Source organism: Parasteatoda tepidariorum, chromosome 9 (assembly GCF_982258835.1).
Source record: "Parasteatoda tepidariorum strain Cologne lab strain chromosome 9, Ptep-v5.0, whole genome shotgun sequence".
Classification (NCBI taxonomy): Eukaryota; Metazoa; Arthropoda; class Arachnida; order Araneae; family Theridiidae; genus Parasteatoda; species Parasteatoda tepidariorum.
In genome coordinates, this window is record NC_141763.1 from 25,767,379 (window position 1) to 25,779,450 (window position 12,072).

Consider the following 12,072-nt stretch of genomic DNA (forward strand, 5'->3'; position numbering starts at 1 on the left):
TTGTATTTTATCAAAATTAAATTTGCTGAAACATTTAATTGCATAAAAGTTACATCACGTTAATAATGATACAAGAATGAAAAGAAAAAACATAACAGCAGCCTTCATTAATGATCCAAATTTGACTACCATCAATTTCTTTTTTGAGAGAGCTGCTATTTATTTAACGCTATATATTTGTTCAAAATCAATCAATTCCATTGCTTGTATCTCGTTGATAAGAGACTATGCATTAATAACATAGTAAAAAAAACATAACATTATATGAAAACGTCTTAAAAAAGAACATTTTGAAAAAAGAGGCAATTGCATGCAACATGTTTTCACAAAGAACATACAGGACCTTTCAGATTAAAGTTTAAGCAATATTCTTTTGTACATTGATTCATAATTTTTATCATAATGTAAATGTTATTTAGCTTAAAGTCAACGAAATTTTTACGATTATAATTATTTTACAATCATATCACTATAAACGTCATAAAAATAAAAAAGCATAAATTTTTGTCTCAAATTTCAAACGAATAATCGTGTGAAAATTTCCACATTAAAGTAATAAACACAATGCTGATGATAAATTTACTCACAAGTTTGATATAGACTTTAAAATCAGCGTTAAAAGAGAACTGTTTCCTTTATCATACCGAACTATTAAAAATAACCAAATTTTAATTATATTCAACTGTTTTCATAACACTTAAGCACTATCTACTGTAAAAATCTTTTATAAATGCAAAAATCATACGTGACAAATCCAATTTTTTAAAATTTTAGAAATTTATCACAAATTTGTAGTAGAAATTACACACTTCAGTAATTAAGAAGGAAAAAAAACATGAAAAACATAACAAAGTTTTTTATATTATTGCTACTTGCCCAAATACAGGCTTGTGTGCTGAAACTAAGTTGTTAATAAATAATATTAAGACTAAGAAGTTTTAACAATTAAGTTTATAATTATTAGATGCATTACAATTGTATTTGAGAATCGTCAGTTTCTTGAATGCAAAGCTTAATTTGAAATATTGTTAATATTGAGAGTGAGTCTTGTGAAAAATATCATATTTTCAAATATTTCAGCTCCTGGTTATTACGATCCAAATTCTACCGATAGGAATCAGCAAGATATGAACCCAAGCTACACATTCGGACATAAACGTTCACCCCCAAGAATTGATGCAACCCCCGGTATAGCTAAAGATTTGTTTCCTATTAAAAACTGCTATTTTTTATCACAACTCTATGTTACACAAGCACTTTTTATGAAACGAAATTTTTAAATAACAGTCATTTTTGGCCAATTTTTTTTATTCTCAAGACTTTTTTTTAAAAATTATTTTTTGCTGTATTTATTAGAAATTTGTACCTACGCACCAAGTATAGATGAGAATAATACTGTGGCACCATGCTTATATCATTCCTGGCTGACACTGCCTATATGCAATATTTAGTTCTCCTAAAAAGCCTATACTCCGTTGCAAGTTAAGAAAAGACCTTTGCGGTCTAGGATTTAAGTAATCAAACACGACATAGCTCCGCTTTATTTCTTTAAAAAATTATACAACTATGCTTTCAAAAACAATATAAAAGCTTTAAAAAGTAAGACACGTCAGATAATTCATCCTATCTTTTAATCAGAGAATTATTGTAAGAAAAAAAAAAGTTATAATTTTGTGTTCATACTGAAATTCTAGTCTAGGATTTCAGTATAAACACGAAGGTGGATCCCCCGCCGTGCACATATATTGCCATTGTTTTTTTTCTATATTAATGTTTGTGTCGTCCAGATACCACACAATATGTCTAGTATCTAGTACCTAGCCATCAATCATAATGTTTCATACCATGTACTAGATCATGTATCATGTACCTAGCCATCTTATCTTTCTGAGTGATGTCAGGTCTAATGAATCAGTGAGAGCTAGCTGATCAGGGCTAGTGCTGAGTTACCAAAACAATTCTAACTAGGTGCAGTTATCTCATGGGAAATCTTTTAAAGAGTGGGCGTTATCATCCTTATTCTAAGAGTTTTACTGTATAATCCTCAACCAATTTATTAAAACTTAAGCAGAAAGCGGAGCAGTTAGCATCTCTGATAATATCCACGTAATATTTTTGCACTGATACTCACCACAGTTAGATAATATAGACACGCCCGCCGTGCGCGGATCCGCGTGGTGATTCTCCAATTTCGCAGATATTTTTTTAATATTTATTGTTATATAAAAAAAGGTATCCATGCACAAAAAAAGTTTGCAGTGGGAGGGGGGATATGAAGCAGACTGCGTAATTATGATTTATGCATAGTAGAAGAAAGTCAGTGTTTAATTGTATGCATGCTGCTCCCAAAGAGAAGAGATATAGCTCTCACTTTTGTCCTATGCTTAGCGATCCCATCGTTAGCGGACGAGCTTACAATCAGCTGATATTTTACAACTCAACTTAACTCGACTATCGCTTTACAACTAAAATGGACGATTGCAGTGGCAGTATCGGAAATCTTTTATTGTGATTTCCTAATATTATTTAATATAATAATTACTTTATATGCATGTAGCTATTATATTAATGTATAACTATAATATATAATATATAACTATTAATATATAATATATATATTAACTGATTTCGTACATTTAATAAATTATTCTATTATCAACAATATTATGAGCTTCCAGATACTTTTGGATTGTGTGCGCACATACTTTATGTTTTTATTTTACTATGATACTCAGTAATATTCTCCCTGACATGAATTAATCACTTACTAATGTCACTTGTGCATCACTTTATGTCATTCACTTTTTAAAGCACTTTCAAAATCCATTAGTTGTGCACACTTTCACATCTCAAAGCTTTTAAATTTAATAATGTGTTTATAGCGCCTGGATACTATGATCCCGATCAAGCCTCAAAGAAAATGGAAGGTTCAAAGCCCAGTTACAGTTATTCATTTGGAGAGAAGCATCACGTGATGGATGACACACCGGGTAATCAAAACGTCTAATTAAAGAACACAAAATAATGCTGCATGTTAGAATAGAAGCATCTGTTTTGCATTGCCATTATGATAGATTTATTGTATACTCAGGGGTTGGACAAAATAGTGGAAACATTCTAACTCTAACTCTATATTGACTTTACTCTAACTCTATACTAGCTCAACTCTAACTCTATACTAACTCTACTCTAACTCTATACTAGCTCCACTCTAATTCTATACTATCTCTATAAAAATAACTTTCGTTTAGCAGCAAATGTTTTGGAAGCTTTCACGTGGCAAAATTCTTGGCGCAGTTTGAAAGATCATGCTTTAAGCTTTTAGAAATGGTATCCATGCAAAATTCAAATCGACCAATTGAGGAGAGGAAGTTAATAACTTCTTTTTAACTTTAATACCAATAAATTTTGAAATCATGCTATAGGATTAGGATATTTGTCAAAGGATAATTGCCAATTTAAATTCTGGGTACAGAGTACTTAGCCCCGGGGGCTATCTGCTTCTTCATCGAAATATAATAGAATTAAAGAAGTAATGAGAAGATTACGTTAGTAAATTTAAATGATAAACAAAACAAAGTCTTTTAAAGTATTGCTACTCGCACAAATTCAGGCTAGTGTGCTGACATGAAACTAAAATTTTATTAAATAATAGTAACACTAAGAAATTTTAACAATTAAATAAGTATTTATTACATGAATTACAACAGTAATTGTGAATCATCAGTTTCTTGAATGCAAAGCTTAATTTGAAATATTGCTAATATTGAGAGTGAATCTCATGAAAAATATAATATTTTCAAATATTTCAGCTCCTGTTTATTACGAGCAAGATTCGGCCAACAAGAACCAGCAAGATAAGATCCCAAACTACACATTCGGACGTAAACGTTCACCTCCATAAGTTGATGCAATCCCAGGTATAGCTAAAGATTTTTTTCCTATTAAAAACTGCCATTTTTTGTTACAACTCCATGTTACACAAGCACTTTTTATTAAACGAAATTATTAAATAACAATCATTTTTGGCCAAATTTGTTTATTCTCAAATAATTATTCTCATTAAAATTATTTTTTTGCTGTATTTATTAGAAATTTGTACCTAGCGCATCAAGTATAAATAAGAATAATACTTGGCGCCATGCTTATATCACTCCTGGCAGACGCTGCCTTTACGCAATATTTAGTTGTTCTAAAAAGCCTATACTCCGTTGCAATTTAAGAAAAGACCATTGCGGTCTAGGATTTCAGTAATCATAAACGACAGCATATAGTTCTGTTATATTTCGTTAAAAATTATAAAACTATGCTTTCAAAAATAATATAAAAGCTTTAAAAAGTAATACACGTCAGATAATTTATCCCATCCATTAATCATAGAATTATTATAAAAAGAGAAATAGGTTATAATTTCGTGTTTATACTCAAATCCTAGACGCTTCTTGAACTGGGAGTTTAGCATTAATTTGGCGCGCACTTATATACAAACAGGCTTTCTCAAAAGAGATAATGTTTTTTTCTTTATTAACTAGCAACAGAGTATAGTTGTAAATTTTTGCTGAAAAATTTATACTCAGATTTTACCACTGCAGCTTTGGGAATGGAGTAATCAGTAATTTGGAAAAATCAGCAATTAGAAGAAAAAAAAACTTTCATTGGTAAATTGGGATGTTTCTCTTTATGATCAGAATTTTTCTTGAGGTAGCAAAACTAGTATATTAATGTAGAATTCATGTGTTAGTTAATTTGATTAAAAAATATTTTGCCCACAACTCATTTTATTATCATTCATATAAATCAGATTATTGTAACCGGGAAGTAACCCACCAGAAGATGCGGACAGCCACGGGGAAGGTGGGTCCACCGCAGAGCACATATACTGCCATTGTACTTTTTTCCATATTAATGTTTGCGCCTTCCAAATACTAGACTATATGCCTAGTCATGTATCTAGTGCCTAGTCATCTATCGTCATGTTTCATGTTATATATTATGTACCTAGCCATCTTATCTTTTTTAGTGATGTCAGATCTAGTGAATCAGTGAGAGCTCACCAGGGCTGGTACAGAATTACTGCAACAATTCTAACTACGTGAGAAATCTTTTAAAGTGTGGGCGTTATCATTCTTATTCTATAAGCTTTACTTATAATTCGCTATCAATTTATTAAAACCTTAGGTCCCGCAGTGGACTGATCGTTAAGACACGGTTCCCAGCAGATCACCGAAGTCAAGCATCACTGACTACGGTCAGTGTGCGGGTGGGTGACCACTTGGATCAGTCTGAGTAGGTACCGAGGGTGTGCGGTATTGGTCCTCGTTAAACTGTGCTACCGTAAAGTGCTCGACTTCGCGCGCAGGTCGTCGGGCTACCGAGGCGGGGGTGCCATCCCCTCCGCAGAGGATCAAAATTGTGATGGCATGTCTTCGGATCATCCTCCGGGATGTTTCCCAGACCGTCGCCAATAGCCCATTGTGCAGCTCTAGTGCGACGTAAATTAACAGCAACAACAACAAAATATTAAAACTTCAGCAGAAAGCGGAGCAGTTAGCATCCCTGATAATATACCCAAGCTGTTTTTGTACTGATACTCACTAATATTCTCCCTGACACGAATTAATCACTTACTAATGTCACTTGTGTATCACTTTATGTCATTCACTTTTTAAAGCACTTTTAAAATCCATTACTTCTGCACACTTTCGCATCTCAAAACTTGTAAACTTGATAATGTGTTTATAGTTCCTGGACACTATGATCCCTATCAAGCCTTAAAGAAAGTGGAAAGTTCAAAGCCCCGTTACAGTTATTCATTTGGAGCGAAGCATCACGTGATGGATGGCACACCGGGTAATCAAAGCGTCTAGTGAAAGAACACAAAATATTATTACACGTTAGAATAGAAGCATTTGTTTTACATTACAATTATATTACATTTACAGTATATTCAGGGGTTGGACAGAATTGTGGAAACATGCTAACTCTATGAAACCTCTACTCTAACTCTATACTAATTCTCTGAAAATAATTTTCGTTTAGCAGTAAATGTTTCGGAAGCTTTTACTTAGCAAAGCTCTTGGCACTGTTTGAGAGATCAGGCTTTAAGCTTTTAGAAATGGTATCTTTTTACCCATGCTAAATTCGGATTGACCAAATTGAGGAGAAGAACGTAATAACTTCTTTCTAACTTTAACAAATTTTGAAACCATGCTACATGATGGCTATATTTAAAAGGATAATTGCCAATTTAAATTCTGGGTATGGAGCAGAGTTGGCCGTTGATTACAGTAATCGATTACAACTGTAATTGATTACAGATAATTACAGCTATGTAATCAATTACTTGTAATCACGATTACAAGTAATCAATTACTTGTAATCGTGATTACAACTTTCAAAAAATTTTGATTACAGCTGTAATCATGATTACAATTTTAATTATAGTAATCAATTACTTGTAATCGTGATTACAACTTTCAAAAAATTTTGATTACAGCTGTAATCATGATTACAATTTTGATTACAGTAATCAATTACTTGTAATCATGATTACAAGTAATTGCGATTACAAGTAATCACAACAAAAACGATTACAAGTAATTATGATTACAAGTAATCAAAATATATGATTACATGTAATCATGATTACATGTAATTTGATTACATGTAATTGTGATTACTTGTAATCAAACTATACGATTACAAGTTATTACGATTGTATACTATAGTCAAATTTTTTATGTAAGTATTCATGTGCTTACATATTTTTATATACATAGAATATACGCTCGCATGAACGTACAATTTGCGATTCCAATACATACAATGTATGCACAAACGTTGTTTGTACGTACAATATTCATAATTATATTGTAATATACTTAATGCAATGCGCATATGCTTAGTACATATAATTATGCATTTATGATACATGTACGCATGTATGTTAGTTTGTACAAAAAGGCAATGTTTTGTATCTTTGACAATCATAGACAATGTATGTATGAACGTATATGAAAATAATGTTCATGCGTTTGCATGCTTTTATGTACTTAAGTGCATATATTGTATAAATTTACGATAATAGCACGTATATACAATGTACGTTTGTATATAAAATTGTACGTATTTGCGTACAATATGTAAGAATATTATTTAAAGGTACAATATATGCACATAGTTGCGTAAATAAAATGCGTACATGTATATATACATGCATATTTATATGTACATCGATATATGTGCACGCAAAGTATGTACTTATGAACAACTTACGTATGTACTTGTATAACTACATACTTTGTTAATACTTATGCGCATGTAATGCATGGATGTACAAAAAATAGTTATATGCACAATGTATGCATGTGCATACAACGTATACATGTACATAATTACAAGTAATGTACAAATACATGCGTATATTTAAATATATGTAATTACAATATACACATACATTGTGCATAAAAAAAAATTTTACTATTAAATTATTAAAATTTGTTTTAAAATTTATTCTAAGGCATATGAAACTCGACCTCATATTTTTTAGAAAGCAAACGATAATTTTATTTGGAATTTCTAAATATTAATTCCACACATAAAATTTACCGTTTTTCTTAGCATTTAAAAAATTTCTATGAATCATGCATTATGTTATAAAAAAAATAAATCTGTATTGTCAAACATTTCATGAAAATACCTGAAAATAATTTTTTACTCAGAGAATTTCAAAATGATATAGAACAATTAAAGCTGAAAACTGAATTTAAATATCGTTTGATTTTGTCATTTAACTTGCTTGAGTCATTAAAAGTTAACTTACATGCATTTTATTTATTGCATTGCACACATATTTAGACATAAATGTAATGTACATATGTATACGTGTAATGTATGTACGCATGTACAATGTATGTACATACATTCATGTATTGTACGTGCATATATAGTACATATGGATATGCATACATGGAACATACGTGTATTGTACATGTGTGGATACATTCATTGGACATATATACATTGCACCATATGCATAGATAGGGACAGCATGCATGTACACATGTAAAATTTGTACGAAAGAATTATGCCCAATATATTTATGCACATATGTACTGTATATGTACACACATATGTACATTATATGAACATTATATGTTCATTTCATCATATGTACATTATATGAATATACATCTGTACGCTATATGTATATACATCTGTACGCTATATTTATATATCTGTACAATATATGCATCTCAAATGTGTGTATGTACGTTATGCATGTATGAATATATGTGAAATATAAATACGCCCAATGTACGTACAATCGTACACAAATGTATTATGCATATTTGGATACTTACATTGAGCATGAACATATTATGTACATGTACATAAATACACTGGACATGCATATCAGGTACATGTATACATACATATATTGTACGTCCTACGGATATACCTATATTGTACATGCATACATATATTGTACTGTTCATAAATAAATTGCACATACATGCATGGGACATACATTGTACAGACAATGTATGTATGTTCTTACAAACACAAGTACTTGTATATACATGCGTACATGAACATAGATATACATTTTACATACACAAATATTTGCATAAAATGCATATATTCATTATGTATAAATGTACATGTCTACATTGTTTGCACATACATACGTAATTATTATCTATATACATACGTACATATATTTTATACCTACAATATAAGTGTATGTACATGTGTGTGAAACTAAAATGTCTGAACATATGCACTAGATAAAATCATATGTACATACATTTTAGTTACATTCATTTGTACGTATACAAATACGTACAAAATGCAGTACATGTTAATACGTGCAAAATGTATCATTATAAAATACATTCTACTATCTACTGTAAAATATAATCATTTATAAGAATACAATAGTCTTGTAATCGTGTAATTAGATTACATGTAATCATAATTACATGTAATCAAATTACATGTAATCAAATTACATGTAATCAAATTACATGTAATCAAATTACATGTAATCAAATTACATGTAATCATATATTTTGATTACTTGTAATCATAATTACTTGTAATCGTTTTTGTTGTGATTACTTGTAATCGCAATTACTTGGAATCATGATTACAAGTAATTGATTACTGTAATCAAAATTGTAATCATGATTACAGCTGTAATAAAAAATTTTTGAAAATTGTAATCATGATTACAAGTAATTGATTACTGTAATCGACTATGTAATCATGATTACATCTGTAATCAAACTTTGTAATCACGATTACAAGTAATTGATTACTGTAATCAATATTGTAATCATGATTACAGCTGTAATCAAAATTTTTGAAAATTGTAATCATGATTACAAGTAATTGATTACTGTAATCAAAAAATGTAATCGATTACATTTTTGGCCAACTCTGGTATGGAGTACCTATTCTGTGGGCTATCTGCTCCTTCATTGAAATATAATAGAATTAAGGAAGGAGGGGGGTGGTGAGAGGATTACTTTAGTAAATTATTATGATAATTAAATAGACTAATAAGTTATGTACAATAATGAAAATTACGGGATAGGAGATATTATTTATATAATGGTATTCAAATATACTTCTTAAACTATAGTGGTATTTAAAATAGGATAAGAACTTTCAATTGCTTTACACTCATTTTTAAGTCAATGTAAATTTTGCATGGGTAAAAAGGACACCATTTCAGAAATCTTTAAACACAATCTTTTAAATTGTACCAGCTGTTAAACCATATGAAATGCTCAAAAACATTGCTGCTATAAGGAAGATTGTTCACATAGAGTTAGTATCAAATTATTACCATATTTTTGTCCATTTTATTATCATGTTGTGTAGAACACAAGCACATTGAATTTTCTTAATAAATGCTTATAATTAACCATTTTGTCTCTTATTGCTTTAATGTGAGCGAGTTAAACGAGGTATCTGTCTTCCGCCATTTGCCTCTTCATCTATGATATAGCTATAGTCAACGATGGGGACATATCGGTGATAGATGTAATGGAAACTTACAGTCAATTATTTTTAAAATCTTAATGCATTCAGAATTTCTCAAAACTCCCAGAAAACATTTTATTACTTTCCTAGAAGTGCAATTTATTAAGTTATTTTTAGGAAAAAACGTTTACTTTCATTTTCATCTGAAACGGGGAGTCACGTGATTATTCGCGAACTGACGTCACACGTGCCCATTCATTTACAATCGCTGTACTGTGAAAACCAATAATTTTCTTGCTTTCGTTTGAATTTTCGTAATTAAATCCAACTATTTTAGATAGGCAATAACTATCTGTATAATAAATTGTACCCTAATGTAGCAGAATGAAAAGGTGGGTTTTGATATAATGTATTTTTATAACGTTACATTTTAGTGGTACCCACTGAAACATTGCTAATATTTGGCGACATTTTCTATTTCTGAATATTAAAGATTTTTTAGTTCAGTAAAAAAGGTATTAAAATGATCTATGTATACTTGATATTACTTATTAAAATGATTAACGTGTCTTTTAATATATAATAATAGTAATAAAAAAAAAGAAGACATAAACTGCATTAGTAAATATTTACTTAAAAAGAAAGTCTTTCAACTCTTGTAAAAATAAATAATAAAAGAAGCAAAATTTAATTACATTATGGGAATTCTTGAATATTAACGCAAGAATTGAAACGATGATTAATTGATATTTTTCAATGGACTAGATTTATGAAAATACTGATTTGTTTTAATGCAATACCGAATAATAAAATGATCCATCGTATATCTGAATGTATACTATTTCTATTCTGGACAATTTAAATGTTTAGGGCCGGGATAGCCTGGTCGGTAGGGCACCTTGCCCATGTACTAGAGTTCGTGGGTTCGATCCCCACCTTCCGAAGACTCCCCGTGTAGTAAATGGTGACCGATGCACGTTAAATCTGTCGAGTCGCAAAGTCCTCCATGTTCCCATAACAAATCAATACCTCTGGGGGTACTGATCCAGGAGTTCCCTTGTCTTCTGGATTGGGTTCAAAATTACAAGGCTACGGAGTTGAACATTAGTAGTCGTAAACCCAAAAGTTGGGTCTGCTGTTCAGCGACGAATATAAAATAAAATTTAAATGTTTGAGCCGCGATGGTTCAGGCGATAGAGCGTTCGCCTTCCAATGAGGCGAAAAGGGTTTGAATCCCTGTCGATACGAATTCCGCATCCGGCTTGCACTGACCACAGTGCTGACGTGAAATATTCTCAGTGGTAGACAAATCAAGGGTTAGAGTCCCCTTGCCGTCAGGCTAACCGTGGGAGATTCTCGTGGTCTTCTTCTCCATGTAACCCAAATGAAGTTAGCTCCATCAAAAAGTCCTCCACGAAGGCAAAATTTTCCCAATACTCGATCCGGGAGTTCCCTTGTCTTCTGGATTAGGTTCAAAATTACAAGGCTACGGAGTTGAACCTTAGTAGTCGTAAACCTATAAAATTGGGTCGGCTGTTCAACGACCTAAAATTTAAATGTTTAATAACTAAATAAGCATTAAGAAAGAGAAACAGAATTTTAGTTTCAGGAGAGAATTTCCAATAAGTTAGGATTGAAAATAAAAATAAAAAAATTAAAAGATGCTGTAATTGTCCATTTTAATCACAAAATATGATACATTATACAACAATAATTTTTTTGAAATCAAATTTAATGATAAAGTGGTTTTATGATTTCTTTATTGCTGAAGAAATTGATATCTATGTATTATACTTTACTTTCACAACCAATAAAAGATTTAATGGACATTTTTCAAAAGGATTTAATATGTATGAAGTTTAAAAAAAATACATTTTGTGATTATACTTATGTACACGTCTGGAAAAAAGAATATCGCATTTGTCATCTAGGTACGTAGTGAAGACGCGTTTATCAAATGTTGTACTTTTTTATACTTCATACTTGCCTAGTCCCTTATAGCTTCTAAGCTGTTGGTCCTATTGCCTTTATTTTAGTATATTTCAATTCAGCATAACAAATGCATATGAAACAACACCT

General features: G+C 30.8%; 1 protein-coding gene across 4 annotated transcripts in view; it reads left to right on the forward strand.

The window, feature by feature from the left end:
- Positions 1 to 3,909, forward strand: part of LOC147803424 (uncharacterized) — a 40,146-nt gene extending 36,237 nt beyond the window's left edge. For 3 of the 4 annotated variants that reach the window (XM_087151102.1, XM_087151103.1, XM_087151104.1), the window contains exons 4-6: positions 1,081 to 1,188; positions 2,883 to 2,990; positions 3,813 to 3,909. In XM_087151102.1, coding sequence (XP_087007228.1) covers positions 1,081 to 1,188; positions 2,883 to 2,990; positions 3,813 to 3,904 — 308 coding nt within the window. In that variant the 3' untranslated portion in view covers positions 3,905 to 3,909. The remainder of the gene's footprint in view (positions 1 to 1,080; positions 1,189 to 2,882; positions 2,991 to 3,812) is intronic. The other variant, XM_087151101.1, reaches the window with a different exon arrangement.
- Positions 3,910 to 12,072: the final 8,163 nt, after the last annotated feature.